General features: G+C 53.8%; 1 protein-coding gene across 1 annotated transcript; it reads left to right on the top strand.

The window, feature by feature from the left end:
- Window positions 1-615: 615 nt before the first annotated feature.
- LOC119354416 (protein CURVATURE THYLAKOID 1B, chloroplastic-like) lies at window positions 616-17713 on the top strand. The gene is made up of 5 exons (XM_037621148.1): window positions 616-900; window positions 993-1079; window positions 1177-1239; window positions 1360-1397; window positions 17288-17713. Exons 1-5 carry the CDS (start codon window positions 712-714, stop codon window positions 17346-17348), a joined length of 438 nt encoding a protein of 145 aa, XP_037477045.1. The 5' UTR covers window positions 616-711; the 3' UTR covers window positions 17349-17713.
- The last annotated feature ends 579 nt before the right edge of the window (window positions 17714-18292 follow it).

Genomic DNA, 18292 nt, shown 5'->3' with positions numbered 1-18292 from the left:
GGAGGAAGAAGATCTGGGATGAATCGTTTTTTTCCTCTAGATCAAACGGCCAAAACAAGTGGCATTCTGCGGCTAGCGCGTGGCCGGTGCGCCGGCGTAGATCACTCGCCAAACGAAAAAGGAAGTTTGTGCACTCTGGTTTTAGTGTCCGTCATATTGAGTGGATCATAATTTTGGAATTGGATGCTGGTCTGATATTTAGTATCGAAATAGTACTTGTGAAACAATATATTGGGTAGTGGCTAGGGAGGTTTTTTAACCAACATGGATGGAACATAATCTCCGGATCGGTCCATCTCCTTTGTCGACATTGGCATAGTTTTGGACTCATATGGTTTTACTGTTGCCAACTTGTCGTTTTTTTATATATACTTTGCTAGACTCTTCGTAGCGGTGTGCATCTTAACTATGCATAAGCCGGGTGTCGCTCATTATGCTTTGTATACCCTTAATGCTACATTATGAATTAATAAAAACGTCCTTTATCGAAAATATTGGCAGTGGCGGTCGTAGACAAATATCCGGGTAGACAAATATCCGTAGCCCAATCTCCAGCCCGCCAACGTGTGGTGTTCGCCGCGCCCAAATCCAATCAAAATCTTTGCTTCACCCCACCACAAAAATCTTACTCCCAAATCACGCCCGCGGTCTTACCCTCCTCCTAGGCAGAACAGAGGCAGTGATTCCACGGGCCATCACCTACTGCCTACCATGGTCGCCACCTGCCGCCTCGCCGCGCCACTGGGTCTCGCCCCGCTGCCTCGCAGGTGCGCCGGCGTCAAGAGCGTCGCTCTCTCGATAGGCACCACCAAGATAGCTACACGGACACGGAGCGTCGCGGTGAGGGCGGGCGACGGCCCGGCGGAGACGCCGGAAATCCTCAAGGCTGCGCAGGACGCGGTCAGAGTACCTTTTGCTTGCTTGCACAAACACTACACGGTACACGGGAATGTGCATCGTCGTGACTGATTAGAAGTGTTGCTTCTAGGCAGTGGGCAAAAGTTGAGGACAAGTACGCCGTGGCCACCATCGGCGTCGCCGGGCTCGTCGCGCTCTGGACAGCAGTGGGGGCGCTCAAGGTACAAACGGGGCAACTGCCATGATAACAATTTGTTTCTTCTCCTCCCTCAGATATGTAACATAGCTCCTCATTTTCTGTTCGCTTGTGCATTTTAGTCCATTGACAAGCTTCCTATCTTGCCTGGTGTGTTGGAGCTCGTTGGAATCGGGTACACAGGAGTAAGTTCATCAAGCATCTGTCCACGTACCTTTTGTCTTTCTGAGAAAGACCATGTATATGTTGTTCGGTTATTATCTTCTCTAACATCACCCAAATGCTGCTACTTCGTGTTCATACAGTGGTTCACATATCGCAACCTCATCTTTCAGCCAGACAGGTGAGTTCATCCTGTTCATGTGATATTCCTTTTTTTTTCCCTATCATACCCATCGCTCTCAGCAGAGGGAACAATGGAGAACATCTCTTATTAAGTTTACATCGATATGTTACATTGTGAAACAATATTAGAGCATTATGTGTCATATATAACTGAAATCGAGTAGGAGATATTTTCGAACAATAAAATGTCGTAAGAGCTTGGAGGACCTATGTTACCAGATATTAACTGTTAGAAGGTGTTAGAAGTGAGAGAGAGGATTGGTGGAATAGTTTGTTGTATTGCTTGAGCCTCATGGGCATATATATAGGAGTACATGATCTACTTGGAGTACAAGGCAAGCAAGAATATTCCTAGTTTAACCTATGTTTCCTAATACAATCACGTTACTCAACATCCCCCTGCAGTCACAACGGTAGCGACGCAGACGGTGAGACTGGAAAAGAATCCGAAGGCAAGCCGGTGGACAGCCCCCCCACAATCGTAACGGTCGACCCATCGCGGAGTCGTGGCTGGAGTGTCAACCGACGAGGTTGCTCAAGCAAGACGGTAGCCCTTTGTGTCGTTGTCGAGGTAGCCGAGAGCGTAAAGTGGTGTAGCCGTGCGAAGAATGCCATGGTCGATGTCGAGTCGGGGTAGCCGGTGTCGAGAAAGTCACGTGGAGCCGCGGTCGCAAGGAGGCACCGAGTTAGCATGGGCGCAGTGGTGTCGAAGTAGGGGTGCGCCGGGAAGAGGACGGTGTTGACGAGGCGTCGTGCCAGGGTTGCCAAACCCGGGGACATGTCGTAGACGAAGGCACGCGTCGGTGTTGTCAGCACCAGGCATGCGTAGACGGTTGAAGAGGAAGTTGACGAAGCGCCACACCAGGCTTGCCAGGCCGGGAACACATCCTGGACGAAGGCACGCATCAGTGTTGCCAGTACCGGGCGTGCATAGATGAGAGACCTGCACGAGCTGTACGCCATGTCAAAGAAGTCGGAGGGGCCAGCAGAGAAGAACTCCACGACGATTGCGGCGCCCATCGGCGCGGGGCCGATGTCACCAACGGTGGTCGGAGTAGACGAAGATGAACGGGGTGGACGGGCGGCGGCGCCAGCTACGAAGGTAGCGGCGGCGGCGACCAAAGAAGAGCGGTGGCGGCGGCCTAACGGCAGCGACGGCGGCTAGGTTGGGAGTGCGGCGACGGTGCTCGAAGTAGGCGAAGAACCCAACAGCGTGACGAAGACCGACGCGGACGGTGGCGTTCCAGCACCAAAGGAAGAAGGTGCGGCGCATACCACGGGAAGTCGACGCGCTGGGACGACGAAGTCGACCGCGGCGCTAGGGCCCGAAGGGGCGACGCAGCGGCGGCAGGCGGGTCGGAGCAACGGCGCGAAGACCTTAGGGCGGCGGCGGTGAACGCGGGCCATGACCCTACGGCCCGAATGGGCGATGCAACGGCGGTTCACGAGTCGGTGTAGCCGCGGGGACGGCCTTGGGGCGGCGCCTGGGACCGCGTATTGCGGCATTACGGCTTGTAGGGGCGACGTAGCGGCGACGCACGAGTCGATGCAGCCACGAGGAGAACCACGGGGCGGCGGCGCTGCGGCCTGACGGGGCGATGCAGCGGTAGCCTGTTGCTCGATCGGTGGAAGGGCGCGCTGAACTCGAGGACAATCTTTGTCGGACCTGCGGAGGCGCGTGCAACCAACGGGCCAGGTTGGTCGCGTGACGTAGATGGGGCTGATCGCAGCGGCGAACGGGTGATCAAGCCGATCGCGTGCGAGGTCAGGGACGCCGCTCGGGGGAGGCGTGGTTGCGGCGAAGTCCGGGATGAGGCTGATGACAACGGACGGCGTGGGACGTCGTGCGGACGAATGTGTCAGCACCGGCACCCGGGTTGCAAAGCAGTGCCGACGCCCGGGCCGAGGCTGATGACAACGGACGGCGTGGGACGTCGTGCGGACGAATGTGTCAGCACCGGCACCCGGGTTGCCAAAGCAGTGCCGACGCCCGGGCAGCGAGGCCCGAGCGTCGAATGAAGCAGCGGCTCCCGAGTTGAGGCATCCGACGAGCTTGACGCAGCCGTCCCGACGCAGTGGAGGACAAGCTCGACGAGGTAGACCGCCGGGCCGCCGTGCAAACACGGTGGAGGTGGGTGATGTGGATCGATGGGCGGGCCGGTGTTGGGAAACGTAGTAATTTCAAAAAATTTCCTATGCACACGCAAGATCATGGTGATGCATAGCAACGAGAGGAGGAGAGTGTGATCTACGTACCCTTGTAGATCGACAACGGAAGCGTTGACTTTGGTTGATGTAGTCGTACGTCTCCACGGCCCGACCGATCAAGCACCGAAACTACGACATCTCCGAGTTTTAGCACACGTTCAGCTCGATGACGATCCCCGGACTCCGATCCAGCAAAGTGTCGGGGAAGAGTTCCGTTAGCACGACGGCGTGGTGACGATCTTGATGTACTATCGTCGCAGGGCTTCGCCTAAGCACTGCTACAATGTTATCGAGGATTATGGTGGAAGGGGGCACCGCACACGGCTAAGAATATGATCACGTGGATCAACTTGTGTGTCTAGGGGTGCCCCTTGCCTCTGTATATAAAGGATCCAAGGTGGGGGGGGGGGTGCGGCCGACCCTAGTAGGAGGCACGCAGGAGGAGTCCTACTCCTACCGGGAGTAGGACTCCCCTCCCTTTCCTTGTCCAAGTAGGAGAGGGGGAAGGAGAGAAGGAAAAGGTGGGGCGCCGCCCCTCCCTCCTTGTCCAATTCGGACTAGGGGGAGAGGGCGCGCGCGGCCTGCCCTGGCAGCCCCTCCTCTTCTCCACTTTAGGCCCATGAGGCCCATTAACCCCCCGGGGGGTTCTGGTAACCCCCCGGTGCTCCGGTTTTATCCGAAACTTCCCCGGAACACTTTCGGTGTCTCAATATAGCCGTCCAATATATCAATCTTTATGTCTCGACCATTTCAAGACTCCTCGTCATGTCCGTGATCACATCCGGGACTCCGAACTAACTTCGGTACATCAAAACTCATAAACTCATAATATAACTGTCATCGAAACCTTAAGCGTGCGGACCCTACGGGTTCAAGAACAATGTAGACATGACCGAGACACGTCTCCGGTCAATAACCAATAGCGGAACCTGGATGCTCATATTGGCTCCTACATATTCTACGAAGATCTTTATCGGTCAGACCACATAACAACATACGTTGTTCCCTTTGTCATCGGTATGTTACTTGCCCAAGATTCGATCGTCGGTATCTCAATACCTAGTTCAATCTCGTTACCGGCAAGTCTCTTTACTCGTTTCGCAATACATCATCTTGCAACTAACTCATTAGTTGTAATGCTTGCAAGGCTTATGTGATGTGCATTACCGAGAGGGCCCAGAGATACCTCTCCGACATTCGGAGTGACAAATCCTAATCTCGAAATATGCCAACCCAACATGTACTTTTGGATACACCTGTAGAGCACCTTTATAATCACCCATTTACGTTGTGACGTTTGGTAGCACACAAAGTGTTCCTCCGGCAAACGGGAGTTGCATAATCTCATAGTCATAGGAACATGTATAAGTCATGAAGAAAGCAATAGCAACATAGTAAACGATCGGGTGCTAAGCTAATGGAATGGGTCATGTCAATCAGATCATTCACCTAATGATGTGATCCCGTTAATCAAATAGCAACTCTTTGTCCATGGTTAGGAAACATAACTATCTTTGATTAACGAGCTAGTCAAGTAGAGGCATACTAGTGACACTCTGTTTGTCTATGTATTCACACATGTATTATGTTTCCGGTTAATACAATTCTAGCATGAATAATAAACATTTATCATGATATAAGGAAATAAATAATAACTTTATTATTGCCTCTAGGGCATATTTCCTTCAGCCGGTGCCCGAACGACGGCTATGATTGGCCGTCACATGGCGCGAGGCCACCGGGTCGGGGCGATGCAGGTGTCCCGGTCGGAGCAGGGCGGTGACGGCTGGCGTAGATCGACGGGCAGGGGCGGTGCGCAGACGACGGGCGTGATGGGCTGGGACATCGCGCGAGGCCGCCCGGTCGAGGCGACTGGCAGGCAAACGCGCGGACGACGACCGTGAGGGGCTGCCTGTCGCGTGAGACCGCCGAGTTGGTGAAGAGGCCGGCCGGCCGCGCCGCTGTCGGAGTAGAGGCGCATGGGGATCAACGGCGGCGGTGGGCGATGCAAACCGATCAAGAAGATATCGAAAAACCAAAAAGAAAATGCCGATCAAAACGACCGGCAGGAGAGCGAAAAAACCCAGAGCAAGGGCTCGGGAAAAAGACTCTTTAGGGCAGCTGGCCAACACGGCTGACGGACGAACCCTAGGTACGGGCGGTGCAGCCCCAGCGATTGTCATGGCGGACGACCGCCCCAGAGGCGGCGCGCGGGTCCGGAAGCGGCGGCGGCTAGGGTTTAGGATCGATTAGGCTGATACCATGTTAGAAGGGAGAGAGAGGATTGGTGGAATAGTTTGTTGTATTGCTTGAGCCTCATGGGCATATATATAGGAGTACATAATCTACTTGGAGTACAAGGCAAGCCAGAATATTCCTAGTCTAACGTATGTTTCCTAATACAATCACATTACTCAACAGAAGGAATGGAGAGGGATTGGTGGAATTGATGATTTATTGCTTGAGCTTCGTGGGCATATATATAGGAGTACATGGCCATCTTGGAGTACAAGGCAATGTAGAATAAATCCTACACTATCCTAGGTTTTCTAAATAATCGTGATACTCAACATCTCCCTGTAGTCACAATAATAGCGATGCAGACGGTAAGAATGGAGAAGAATCCGAAGGTAAGCCGATGGATACCGTCCCACAGTCGTAAGGGTCGATGCAGTGCAGATGTCGTGACTGGAGTGGAAACCGACGAGGTTGCTCAAGCAAGGCGGTAGCCCTTTATGCCATTGTCGAAGTAGCCGAGAGCGTGGGTGATGTAGCCGTGGTTGGGAAAGTCGTGCGAAGAATGCCGTGGTCGATGCCAAGTCGGGGTAGCCGGTGCCGAGGAAGTCGCCGTCAAGCCGCGGGCGCAAGAAGGTGCCGAGTTAGTCATGGTTGCAGTGGTGTCGAAGTAGCGGTGTGCCAGGAAGAAGACATTGTTGACGAGGCGTTGCGCCGGGATTGCCCAACCCGGGGACACACCGTAGACGAAGGCATGCGTCGGTATTGCCAGCACGGGGCATGTGTAGACGGACGAAGACGAAGTTGACGAAGCACCGCATTAGGCTTGCTAGACCCAGGGATACGTAGTGGACGAAGGCACGCATCAATGTTGCCAGCACCGGGCATGCGTAGACGAGGAACCCGCACGAGCTATAAGCCGTGTTGAGGAGTCGGTGGGGCCAGCAGATAAGGAGACTCGATGACGGTTGTGGTGCCAATCGGCAAGGGGCCGATGTCACCAACGATGGTCGGAGTAGGCGAAGCTGTCGGGGAAGATGATTGTGACGTTGGCGACGAGCTGGTGCTGGACGAAGACGAAGGAGGTGCACGAACGGCGATGGCAGCTACGGGAGTAGCAGCGCGGTGGTTGAAGAAGAGCGGAATTGATGGATGGGCAGCGGTGGCTACTTCGGGTGTAGCAGCGGCGGCGACCGAAGAAGAGCGGCGGTGGTGCTCGAAGTAGTCGAGGAACCCAACAGCGTGACCAAGACCGGCGCGGACAGTGGCTTTTCTACGCTGAGGGAAGCGGCACGACGCATACCACATGAAGTAGACGCGCGGGGATGGCGGAGTGGACCGCGGGCCACGGCGCTACGGTCGGAAGGGGCGACGCAACAGCAGCAGGCGGGTCGGGCGACAGCGGGAAGACCTCGGTGGGCGGTGTGGACCGCGTGCCGCGCCGCTACGACCCGAAGGGGCGGCGTAGCGCGCTGTGCGGGTCGGTGCAGCCACGGGAATGGCCTCCGGTGGCGGCGGGGACCGCGTGCCGCGGTGCCACGGTCCGAAGAGGCGACGCAACAGCGGCGCACGAGTCGTTGCAGCCGTGGGAAGAACCACGAGGTGGCGGCGCAGCGGCAACCTGTTGCTCAATCGATGGAGGGGCGTGCCGTACTCGAGGACATCCTTCACGGGACTTGCATAGGCGCGCACAACCGACGGGCCAGATCGGTCGCACGACATAGATGGGGCGCATCGCAGGCGGGCGGGTGATCAATCCGATCGCGCACGAGGTTAGGGCAGCCGCTCGGTGGAGGCAGGGTGGTGACGAAGTCCGACATGAAGCCGAGGATGAGGCGCGACGTGGGATGATGTACGGACGAGCGCGTCAGCCCCGATACCCGGGTTGCCAATGCAGCGCAAGCGCTCGGGCAGCGAGGACCGAGTGAGTAACGTAGCAGCGGCGCCCGAGCTCGAGGCAGCCGACGAGGCCGAAGCAACCGGTAATCCGCCCGACACAGCCGGGGATGAAGCCAACGAGGCAGACTGCAGTGCCACCGTCAGAGGCAGCGGAGGCAGGTGGTGATGGAGAAGACCCGGTCGGAGTAGGCCTGCGTCGGGCGGGTAGACACGCGGATGACGACCATGAGGGGTTGCCTGTCGCGTGGGGCCACCAGGTCGGCGAAGAAGCCGGCCGATCGCGCTAGTGTTGGAGTAGAGGCACATGAGGGTTGACGGCAGCGGCGTGTGATGCAAACCGATCTAAGATCAGAAAACCAAAAAAACACACTGATCGAATCAATTGTCGGAGAGAGAACAAAATCCGGATCAAGGTTCAGAAAAAGACTAGTGGAGCCGGTCAACACGACCGGCGGACGAACCCTAGATACGGGCGGCGTGACCCCTGGTGGCGGTCATGGCGATAGACCGCTTCGGGGACGACATGGAGCGGAAGCGGCGGCAACGGCTAGGGTTTGAATCTGTTAGGCTGATATCGTGTAGAAGAGCATGCTTTAGCCAACCAAAAGATCGATCTGATGGAAGAGACTACACAATACATTTATATGTCAACACTTTCCCTCATGTGTGGCTTCCTCAGGTCTAAATGTAGACCGAAAATGGGTTGCAATTTAATTGCGGCAGCCGGGTTTTGAACTCAAGACCTCTTGGCTCCAGTACCACGTAGAAGTGCATGCTCTAACCAATGCAATCAAAAGACCAACATGATGGAAAATATTAGGCAATACATTTATACATCAACATTCTATACCAGTATGTTGTATCCCCTACCGTGAGTCCATGATACAGTGATGAGTGGTTGTATGCCAATCCCAAAACCTTTTTCTTTAATGTTGACAGGAGAACTACGAAATCCATTGATTAGAAAGATGCGTTACATAAACATCCTCAAAAGAGAAATGCATCGCATAAAGCGAGCGCCAAAAAATAAAAAATGGGGGGGGGGGAACCCTATACAACGCCTGTCAAGACTAAGGCCTAAAGCATCATAAAACATACAACACGTCAGAAGGCCAACACCCCACAACACATGCGTCCTGGCACTCAAATGTCTTCGCCGCTACCAGAGTGCACATCAAATATCGACGTAGCATTCCGGGCTGCCACAAGAATATCCATGAATATCGACGACATCGGATGCGCTATGTCCGGTAGAGCAAGCATATGTCACTACTATCCTGCGAGGTTGGCTAACATAACTCTCCTGACGCACCTTGCATGTCGAGGATGCTTATGCCGCTCTCACGAAGATGTCACATAAGCCTCTGCCGACTACCTCCATGAGCCCTGGTTCTCTCTAACTGAGTCCAGTTCCACGATACCTTAAGAACAAACACGACGCCGAGCAAAGCAAATAACTCATCATCGTTTTATCAAGAAGACTAGATCCGGGATTTCCCCCGAGCCCCAAGCATGTCGGGCAAGGGAAGGTGACAACTACACTATCGATGCCTCCAACAAGGAGACGGTGCCTGTAGGCACCTCCAGCGACTGCTCTGGGAGCAGCCAGAGTGTGGCTTTTACCAGTAGCCTCACCCCCCCAAACCATGACCGAGCCAGCCCATCCGACATACCACCTCCATGAAACGCAAGTGGTGCTTCACACCTCGCTCCCAGGCCGCGTCCCAGAGGTCGTCGGCCAGCCACACCGACAAATCTGCACTAGGAAAGCCGAACGTGTGCCACGTAAGTAGGCCTGCCAAGAAACCATATTGAGCTTGGCCCCTACTCTGCATGCCTGGGAACCCGACTCTCCCGCGCAGTCCTAGCTTGTCGTCGCGTGCCCAACCGACTGCCCCACCCATTGCTGTGACCGCATAGCACCAGATCCATGCGAGTCCGCACATTTCTAGGTCAACGCGCACCGGCGGCCCTCGCGCCTGTCTCGATAGCTTGGTTCCCCTCTGTAGACAATTGGTGCAATTCACGATATATTCATCGGGTGCGTATGCACGTATATATATAGGTACAAAGGGAGTCTAGTCCTCAACTATACAAGGAAGGAGGAACACTTGTTGTACAAGAAATACACATGCAATATACATCTCACCCCCCCGCCGACGCAAAGGCTGGATCAAAAATCCTCGAAAGACGCTGTAGGCAACCCTTTGGTCATGATGTAGGCAAACTGTTGGGAAGTAGGGACGTGGAGAACTCGGATATGTCCAAGAGCCACCTGTTCTCGAACAAAGTGAATATCAAGCTCAATATGTTTGGTGTGGTGATGATGAACAGGGTTGGCGGAGAGGTAAACTGTAGAGACGTTGTCGTAGTAGACAATCGTGTCCTTGTCGACATGACAAGAGAGATCATGAAGAAGCTGACGAAGCCAGGAGCACTCTGCAACAACGTTAGCCACCGCTCGATACTCTGCCTCAGCACTGAAGCAAGAAACTGTGGGCTGCAGCTTAGACGACCAAGAGATCAAGGACGGTCCAAGGTAAATACAATATCCCGAAGTGGAACATCGCGTGTCAAGGCAACCGGCCCAGTCAGCATCAGAGTAAGCAGTAATGTCCAGAGCCGGAGAGGCATGAAGAGACAACCCGAGATCCAAGGTGTCGCGGATGTAACGGAGAACCTGCTTGACCGCGGTCCAATGAGCATCACGAGGAGTATGATTGTGTAAGTAGACCTGCTGAACAGCGTACTGAAGCTCCGGTCATGTCAGAGTGAGATACCGAAGCACGCCCACAATAGAGCGATAAAATGAAGCATCCGGAGCAGGAGAGCCGTCGGTGGCAGAGAGCTTGGCCTTCGTGTCGACAGGTGTAGATGCAAGTTTTCAATTAAGCATCCCAGTGCGATCAAGAAGCTCATGAGCATACTTCCGCTGATGAAGAAAGAAGCCATCGGCACGTCGAACAACCTCGATGCCGAGGAAATAGTCCAGAGGACCCAAGTCCTTAATGGCAAACTCAGCGCGAAGACGATCGGTAAGCTGTCGAAGAAGAGCACTAGAGCATGCTGTCATGATGATGTCGTCGACATAGAGCAGTAGGTAGGCGGTAGCATCCCCGTGTTGGTAAATCGACAGCGAAGCATCGGAGCGGGCGGAGCAAAAGCCAAGAAGATGAAGAAACGCTGCAATGCGCTGGTACCAGGCGTGGGGAGCCTTCTTGACCCCGTACAAGGAGCAAGAATGCAGGCAAACATGCTCCGGATGAGTATCGTCGACGAACCCCGTAGGCTGCTGGCAATACACCTGCTCCTCGAGAAGACCATGGAGGAAAGCATTGGAGACGTCCATCTGGTGCACCGGCCATGCACGAGACACCGCAAGCTGAAGGACAGTGTGAATTGTCCCGGGCTTGACAACCGGTGCGAATGTATCCGTGAAATCAACGCCATCACGCTGTCGGAAGCCTCGGACCACCCAACGTGCTTTATAGCGGTCAAGTGTGACATCGAGATGAAACTTGTGCTTGAACACCCACTTCCCGGTAATGATGTTGGCGTGCCGGGGACGGGGAACAAGTTGCCAAGTCGAATTGCGCTGCAGAGCCTCAAATTCCTCCTTCATCGCTGCGTACCAAAGTGGGTCACAAAGAGCCAAACGAGCGGAGGTCGGAAGAGGCGACAGAGACACCGTAGAGGCCGGACAAGCATACTCATCAGCGGAGTCGCGGAGACTCGGCCGATGAACGCCTATGCGGGCTGCCGGGCAGCGACCGGAGGAGCTGCAGGAGCCGGGGGTGAACCAGGCACGGGCAATGATGCTGGTGAAGAGGCCGGCGAGCCCAACGAGTGAGCCGACGAGACCGTCGTGGCTGGCGAAGAGGCCGGCGTGGCCGGCGTGACCGGCAAGGCCGACGAAGAGGCTGGCGAGGCCAGCGTGGCTGGTGATCCCGGCGAGGCCGACGAAGGGCCGGACGAAGCCAGCAAAGGAGCTGGCGAGGCCGACGTGCAGGAACCAAGGGAAGAGGTCCCCGTGCAGCACGTCGGTGAGTAGAGCCAAGCAAGGCGTGATTCTCTCCAGCAGGGGCCGCCACCATTTGTTCCTGTGCAAAAGGAAAATATCACTCGTCGAAATAAGCATGCCTAGAGGTGATGACATGGTGAGACACCGGATCATAACATCGGTAGCCTTTAATGTTAGCCAGGTAACCGAGGAAGACACAAGGCAAGGAGCGAGGGGCAAGTTTATGAGGAGTGGTGGCTGTTACACTAGGATAATAGAGGCATCCGAAAATGCGGAGACCATCGTAGGATGGAGGAGAACCGAAGAGAAGATGATTAGGTGTGTAGTTCCAACGGACACGGCAAGGACGAAAGTTAACGAGGAGGGTGGCGGTGGCAAGGGCATTCGGCCAAAACCGGGGTGGCATGTAGGCATGAAACAGAAGAGTGCGGACGCAATCATTAAGAGTGCGACGAACTCGTTCTTCCCGACCATTTTGCTGGGAGGTGTAGGGACATGTTACCCGAAAGATGGTGCCGTGGTTGGAGAGAAGTGTACGGATGGTGATGTTATCGAATTCCTTCCCATTGTCAGTTTGAAGAGCATGGATGGGACGACCGAATTGTGTAGACACGTAGGAATAAAAAGCGAGGAGAGTGGCGGGAACGTTGGATTTCCTACAAAGCGGAAAAGTCCACACAAAGTGAGAGTAGTCATCTAGAATAACAAGATAGTATAGAAAACCAGAGTTACTCGTGATAGGTGACGTCCACACATCGCTATGAATTAATTCAAAAGTATAAGAAGCAATTGTCGAAGAAGAACTAAATGGGAGTCTAACATGTTTGCCCATGCGGCATGCTTGACAAGAATGAGCATCCACTTTATTACATGAAAAGGAAAAACCCTTGACTATTTGACGAAGTGCAATGGAGCTAGGATGACGGAGACGGGCGTGCCAAAGATCAACACCGGCGAAAAGAGCAAGAGGTCCAGCACGCGAAGATGATGAAGGCTGGACGGGGTACATGTCGCCAGGACTGTCACATCGGTGAAGAATCATCCGGGTGCAGGCGTCCTTAATAGAGAAACCAACTTCATCAAATTCGACAGTTACACAATTATCACGGGAAATATTACGAACAGAGACTAAATTCTGAATAAGTTGAGGAGACACGAGCACATTATTAAGAGAAAAAGGCCTAGACGTAGAAGGAAAAGGAGTAGAGCCAACAAGAGTAATGGGAAGACCAGCGCCGTTACCGACGATGATACGAGAAGAGGTGTGAACGGGAGACGCAAAGGAAAGGTTACCCGGGTAGGCTGTCATATGAGATGATGCATCGGTGTCCATGAACCAGTCGCTATCGCCGGTGTAGGAGCCGGGCTGAGGCGTGTACTGCAGCGCCGAGAACAGAGCTGGGTCGTAGGAGACCAGCGGCATGGGGTAGCCAGAGAACCCTGTCACCTCTTACACTAGGGTTCAACGCGCCATAGCCGAACGGTGCGAGGTAGGGGGAGGCGGCGGTGTTGGAGCGCCAAGCTGGGTGGCCGCGGAGAAGGCCTGGTGAGCCGTCGGCCGAGGCCCGAGAAGACCCGGGAGTGGAGCGCGGGGCACCGACATCGTGTAAGCGTGTACAACACCGGTCAGGGATTGTGACCGGTGCCCCAAGGTGGCGAGCGGAGCTGCTGCTGTTGACCACCGCCGTGCTACTGTCCGCCATTCTTGGAGCGGTTGCCACGGCCACGGTGGCCACCACGGTCGCGCCTGTCGCCCTAATTCTGCTGTTGGTGTGGAGGCGGGGGGACGGGTGCGGGTGGCCGAGGCAGAAGGGCGCCATAGGGGGCACTGTAGCCACCCGCACCAGCGGGTGCTGGAGGCACCGACGGGGGAGGCTGCGGAGGCAGCGGGGCGCCGGCACCCCTGGCAGGAGGTGCTGATGAAGACCCGCCATTGGAGTAGCCAGCGGAGAAAGCGGTATGGACCGCACGAGCTCGCAGATTCTTCAGGTGACGCTCCTCAAGACGTAGGTAGGCCGCCGCCCGTTCATAAGTAGGTTTAGCCATAAGAGTAAGATTGGACGCGGCATTACCGAGATCTTCATTGAGGTTGGCTATGAGGGTGGAGAGGAGGAACTCGTCCCCAACCTTGAAGCCGACGTCGTTGAGCTCGTCGGAGAGGGTCTTGAGGCGCATGCAGTAGGCGTCGATGGAGGAGTTGTTTTGGTGACAACCAAAAAACTCCTGCTGCAAGAAGACGATCCGTTGGAGCTTATAGTCGGTGAAGAGGCCAATGATCTTCGTGCACACCGAGTAGGCATCATCACCGTCGCGAACAATAGTGTGAAAGATGTCCTTAGACACGGTGAGGAAGAGCCACCGGATGATGGTGGCATCAACCGCCATCCAATCCTCATCGCGACGCATGGCGAGGAAGTCGGTGGTGCCGTCGATGTGGTCACGGAGGTTGTACTCACGGAAGAGGAGGTTAAAGTAGGTTTTCCATGCATAGAAGTTGGCCTCCGTGTGGGATAGCTTGATCGGAACACAATCGAAGATCGCGACGTCACGGATGTAGGCCGGGTCGGGGAGAGAACTGGCCTCGGAGGAGGAGGCGAACGGGTTGCTACGGTGGGAGTGGCTGGAGTGAGACATGGCAGCAGTGGAGGAGGGGCTCGGGATGAGGCGGGTGCAGGCTAGGTTTTTGGGGAAGAAGCGACGCGGCTGGGAGGCGAGAGCGACGTGGCTGGGGTTCAGGGAAGGAGCGACGCGCGACTTAGGAAGAGGAGGTGCGCGGCTGGGAACCAGAGGGATGGCACAGCTGAGGAGGGAGCGGCGCGGGAGTGTGCGTGAGATGCAGCGACAACTAGGGCGGCGACGCAGCGGGAAGATGCGCGATGGCAGCTAGGGCGGCGGGGTAGGGCGCAGCGACGGCTAGGGTTGCGATGCGCAAGGGAGGAACAAGTTAGGCTGATACCATGTAGACAATTGGTGCAACTCACGATATATTCATCGAGTGCGTATGCACGTATATATATAGGTACAAAGGGAGTCTTGTCCTCAACTATACAAGGAAGAAGGAAGACTTGTTGTTCAAGAAATACACATGCAATATACATCTCAACACCCTCCACACCGTGGGCAACATGACCGCGCCATTCCACACCATTCCACGCAAGCCTGCACGCCTGAGCGCCCACCCCGCAGACCGCTCCTTCGTTAGATCCAGCATCCCACGCCACCGTCATCTCAGCGAGAGCAGGAAGAGACCCCTCACGGGCATTACCCGGTGACGTCCACCACCGTCATCTCAACGGATTGCTCCCAGACTGCTCGTCGGAGCGACACGGGGGAGCGGGTTGTAAGTTATTTCCATATGCTATCCGACCCTCCTGCTTAGATCTGGCATGGGTGTCAGTGACCTCGACTCTGCCTGCATAGGTGGCGGCTTAAGGCGATTTGCTGTCCTGATCGGCGCCCGACGGCCTGGTGCGCTCGACGGTGGGAGCCTAGTGGGCTGAGGTCCATCATGACTCGCGGTTTCTAGGGCGGCGGTCGTTGGTGATGGTCCTTTAGCTATTCTCGGTGCATGTGGATGGTTGTGGTGGTCATCCATGGTGGTGATAAGGCCGATGACGTCTAGTCTTCACAGCGGCAATGGGCTAGACATCGACGGTAAGTTTGGTGGACCAACCTGCTTAGGGGTTGGAAGGTGAGAACGTCGACGAAAGTCGATGAGTGTTGTTACCTTCATGAAGGCACCAGAGTTGTGGTTCTTCCCGTCTACTCCCTCCATTCCTAAATATAAGTCTTTTTTTAGAGATTCCAATATGGATTACATACAAAGCAAAGTGATTGCATATACACTGTAAAATATGTCTATATACATTTGTATGTAGTCCATACTGAAATCTCCAAAAGGACTTATATTTAGAAACAAAGGGAGTAGTGATACCGCTCAGTGGAAACACTAGGTCCTTGAGCCGGACGATGGCATCACATATGTGTCGTGCTACCCTCTTGGGGGCATCGTTTTGGAGTTGGTGCCGACTGGTGGGACGAGTGGTTGTTGGTGAGGCATGCACTGCAGTTGGCCTCTCTATGGACCTTACTTGGGTGGCTGAGGCATGAAGGCGGTGTGTGGCGGTGAACCGAAGGAGGTGGTGGCGGTAGTGCTCGTGTGGTTGACTGGGACATTCCAGAGGTGGCAGTGTTGTTGCCGCGGCCTCTGTCTTCCTCTCTCTCGCTGCACCTCCCGCTCGTTCTCTCACTGACACAACGAAGAGGAAGGTGAAGGAAGAAGAAGGACACATGACATAGGTGTTTCCCGGAGCACGTACTCCGCCCGCCGCACGAACGCCGTGTCTTTCTTTTCCCTGAGCATGAACTCAGTTCACCCCAGGCTAGCTACACAGGAGTCTGGAGCAGGCTTTATACCCGCGCCACGCCTCGCTCCTACGCACTCGACGCACGCACTCCTCCACATCCCGTGCTCCCTAGATCACGTGCCCAACGCGCACGAACGCAGTCGCCGTGATCCCGAGTCCAGCGCCTGACGCGGTCACCCCTCCTAGCATCTCGCCTACACGCAACGACCCATGCGCTCGAACGCGTGGACACACACGCACACACACACACCTAGCCTATACACTAGTCAGACTTAAGTCGGACTATGCCCAGACCATCCAACATACGGATGCTACTCGGGTGCTACCCAGACTATGCCCAGCTTGGACACTAGTCGGACCATGGTCAGCCAATGGCGAGATACACACGCACACACGCATGCCATAGACCTGGTGCGGCCACAACCAGCGCCTGACACGCCCAGCACGCGCACACACGCGCACTGGACATTCCCGCCGTGGCTTATTGGCCAACAAGCAGTAGGTCGCCGCCATGGCGCGCAGTGACAATGCGTGGTGTTTTGTCTAGGTGGTTGTGGCCATGCCTAGATTTACTTCCGACATTCACTAGTGTTTGAGGCGTGTTATCGCCACATCGTCTCTAGTGTGAGATTTTGATACACAGTCTCTTCTCACGAGTTTATGATGTGACTGGAGCCACACGAACGTTCCTGGCTCCATAAACGGCAATTGATTGCCTAGTGTGTGCATAGTTTCAGTTTGCATGGTTATGGCATTCAGATCGTGTGCTCCTTCGTAATCTTCGTTGCCTCAATGTCTACTCAACATGGATCGTCACTATTTTTTCCCCTTTCTCTTTGTTTTTCAATTTTCCTAGGCATAACTTCAGCCTTCTTTGGCTTTGCTTTGCTTTGCTGGTGTGATTTTGATGTGTGTGTTGGTGTTAGCTGTGTGCATCTTGGTTATGCGGAGGCCGGGTGCTTATTTATCGTGTTTTGTATTTCCTTGATGCTTCACTATGAGTTAATAAAAAGACGCTATTTATGGAAAACATATATGCTATCCAATCCCAAAACCTACTGTGAGGAAATTGATCGTTTCATAGATTCATACTTTCACAAAAAGGAACTAGATTTCTTGTCAGGTTCTTATCACCTCTAGTACTTCTATGCGTTCCAGGGAAGCTCTGATCAGCAACATCAAGAGCACATACAACGAAATCACTGGGAGCAGCAGCTAATTATGCAACATTTGCAAGATGACGGCAGTAAACAGAGGGTAACTACATCAGTGGGCAACCATTCAAAAATCAACAAGTAGTGACATCTCACATGGATGTTACTGTATTTTTCTATTCCTTTTGGCTTAAGTGAAAGAAAAACTGTGCTGGTGAGCATGTAACTTAGTTCGAATTTCTAATCTACAACTATGATATATTCCAGTTCATTTCCAGACAAGGGCACACTGTCAAGGTCGATGTGGGTTTCAGATAACATTATTGTTGGCTCTATGTATTTTAACCAATTGTAGTCATATGATCAATTGATATCAAATCACACTAATGAACCAAGAAATGAATGAACACATGAAAGTTTCTTACGGTGCATATAATTGTCTTTTTGGCTATATGATATGGGGTTCTTCAACTGTTCTTTTTTACTTGAAGCACTGTAACATCTTTTTGTCACGAGTGTGGTGATTTCGATGACCATGTGGCGATTGTGGCATGTCTGCAATGAGCTCACCCACTAGAAAGTAGCTCCACCGACCGAGGGGTCACGTGATTGCTTGTATCTGCGTTGGTAATTCCCCGAAGAGGTGAGGATGATGCAACACAACAACGGTAAGTATTTCCCTCAGTAATGAAACTAAGGTTATCAATCCAGCAGGAGAACCAAGTAACACTATGTAAACAACACCCGCACACAAATAACAAATACTTGCAACCCAACACGTAAGAGGGGTTGTTAATCCCTTGTCGGTATTGAGATAGATAAAATTTTATGAGATTTGATAAATAGATCTGACAAAAACACAAAACAAAGCAAATATAGAAAAGTGTAGCAACGTATTTTTAGGTTTTTGGAATAATAGATCTGAAAATAATATGATGGGTTGCTAGAGTTACAGAAGTTTAAACCCTAGTTTATGTGTTGCTTTGTAAGGGGCTGTTTTGGATCCACT

This window comes from Triticum dicoccoides, chromosome 2A, assembly GCF_002162155.2.
Source record: "Triticum dicoccoides isolate Atlit2015 ecotype Zavitan chromosome 2A, WEW_v2.0, whole genome shotgun sequence".
NCBI classification, from domain to species: Eukaryota; Viridiplantae; Streptophyta; class Magnoliopsida; order Poales; family Poaceae; genus Triticum; species Triticum dicoccoides.
Note: the sequence above shows the minus strand (reverse complement) of the source record. Positions and strands in the feature narration are given on the sequence as shown.

Coding starts and splice junctions, on each gene's coding strand:
- LOC119354416 (XM_037621148.1), top strand. CDS start 712: ATGGTCGCCACCTGCCGCCTCGCCGCGCCACTGGGTCTCGCCCCGCTG. Junction 1,240..1,359: donor TTGGAATCGGGTACACAGGA/GTAAGTTCATCA, acceptor GTGTTCATACAG/TGGTTCACATATCGCAACCT. Junction 1,398..17,287: donor CTCATCTTTCAGCCAGACAG/GTGAGTTCATCC, acceptor TATGCGTTCCAG/GGAAGCTCTGATCAGCAACA.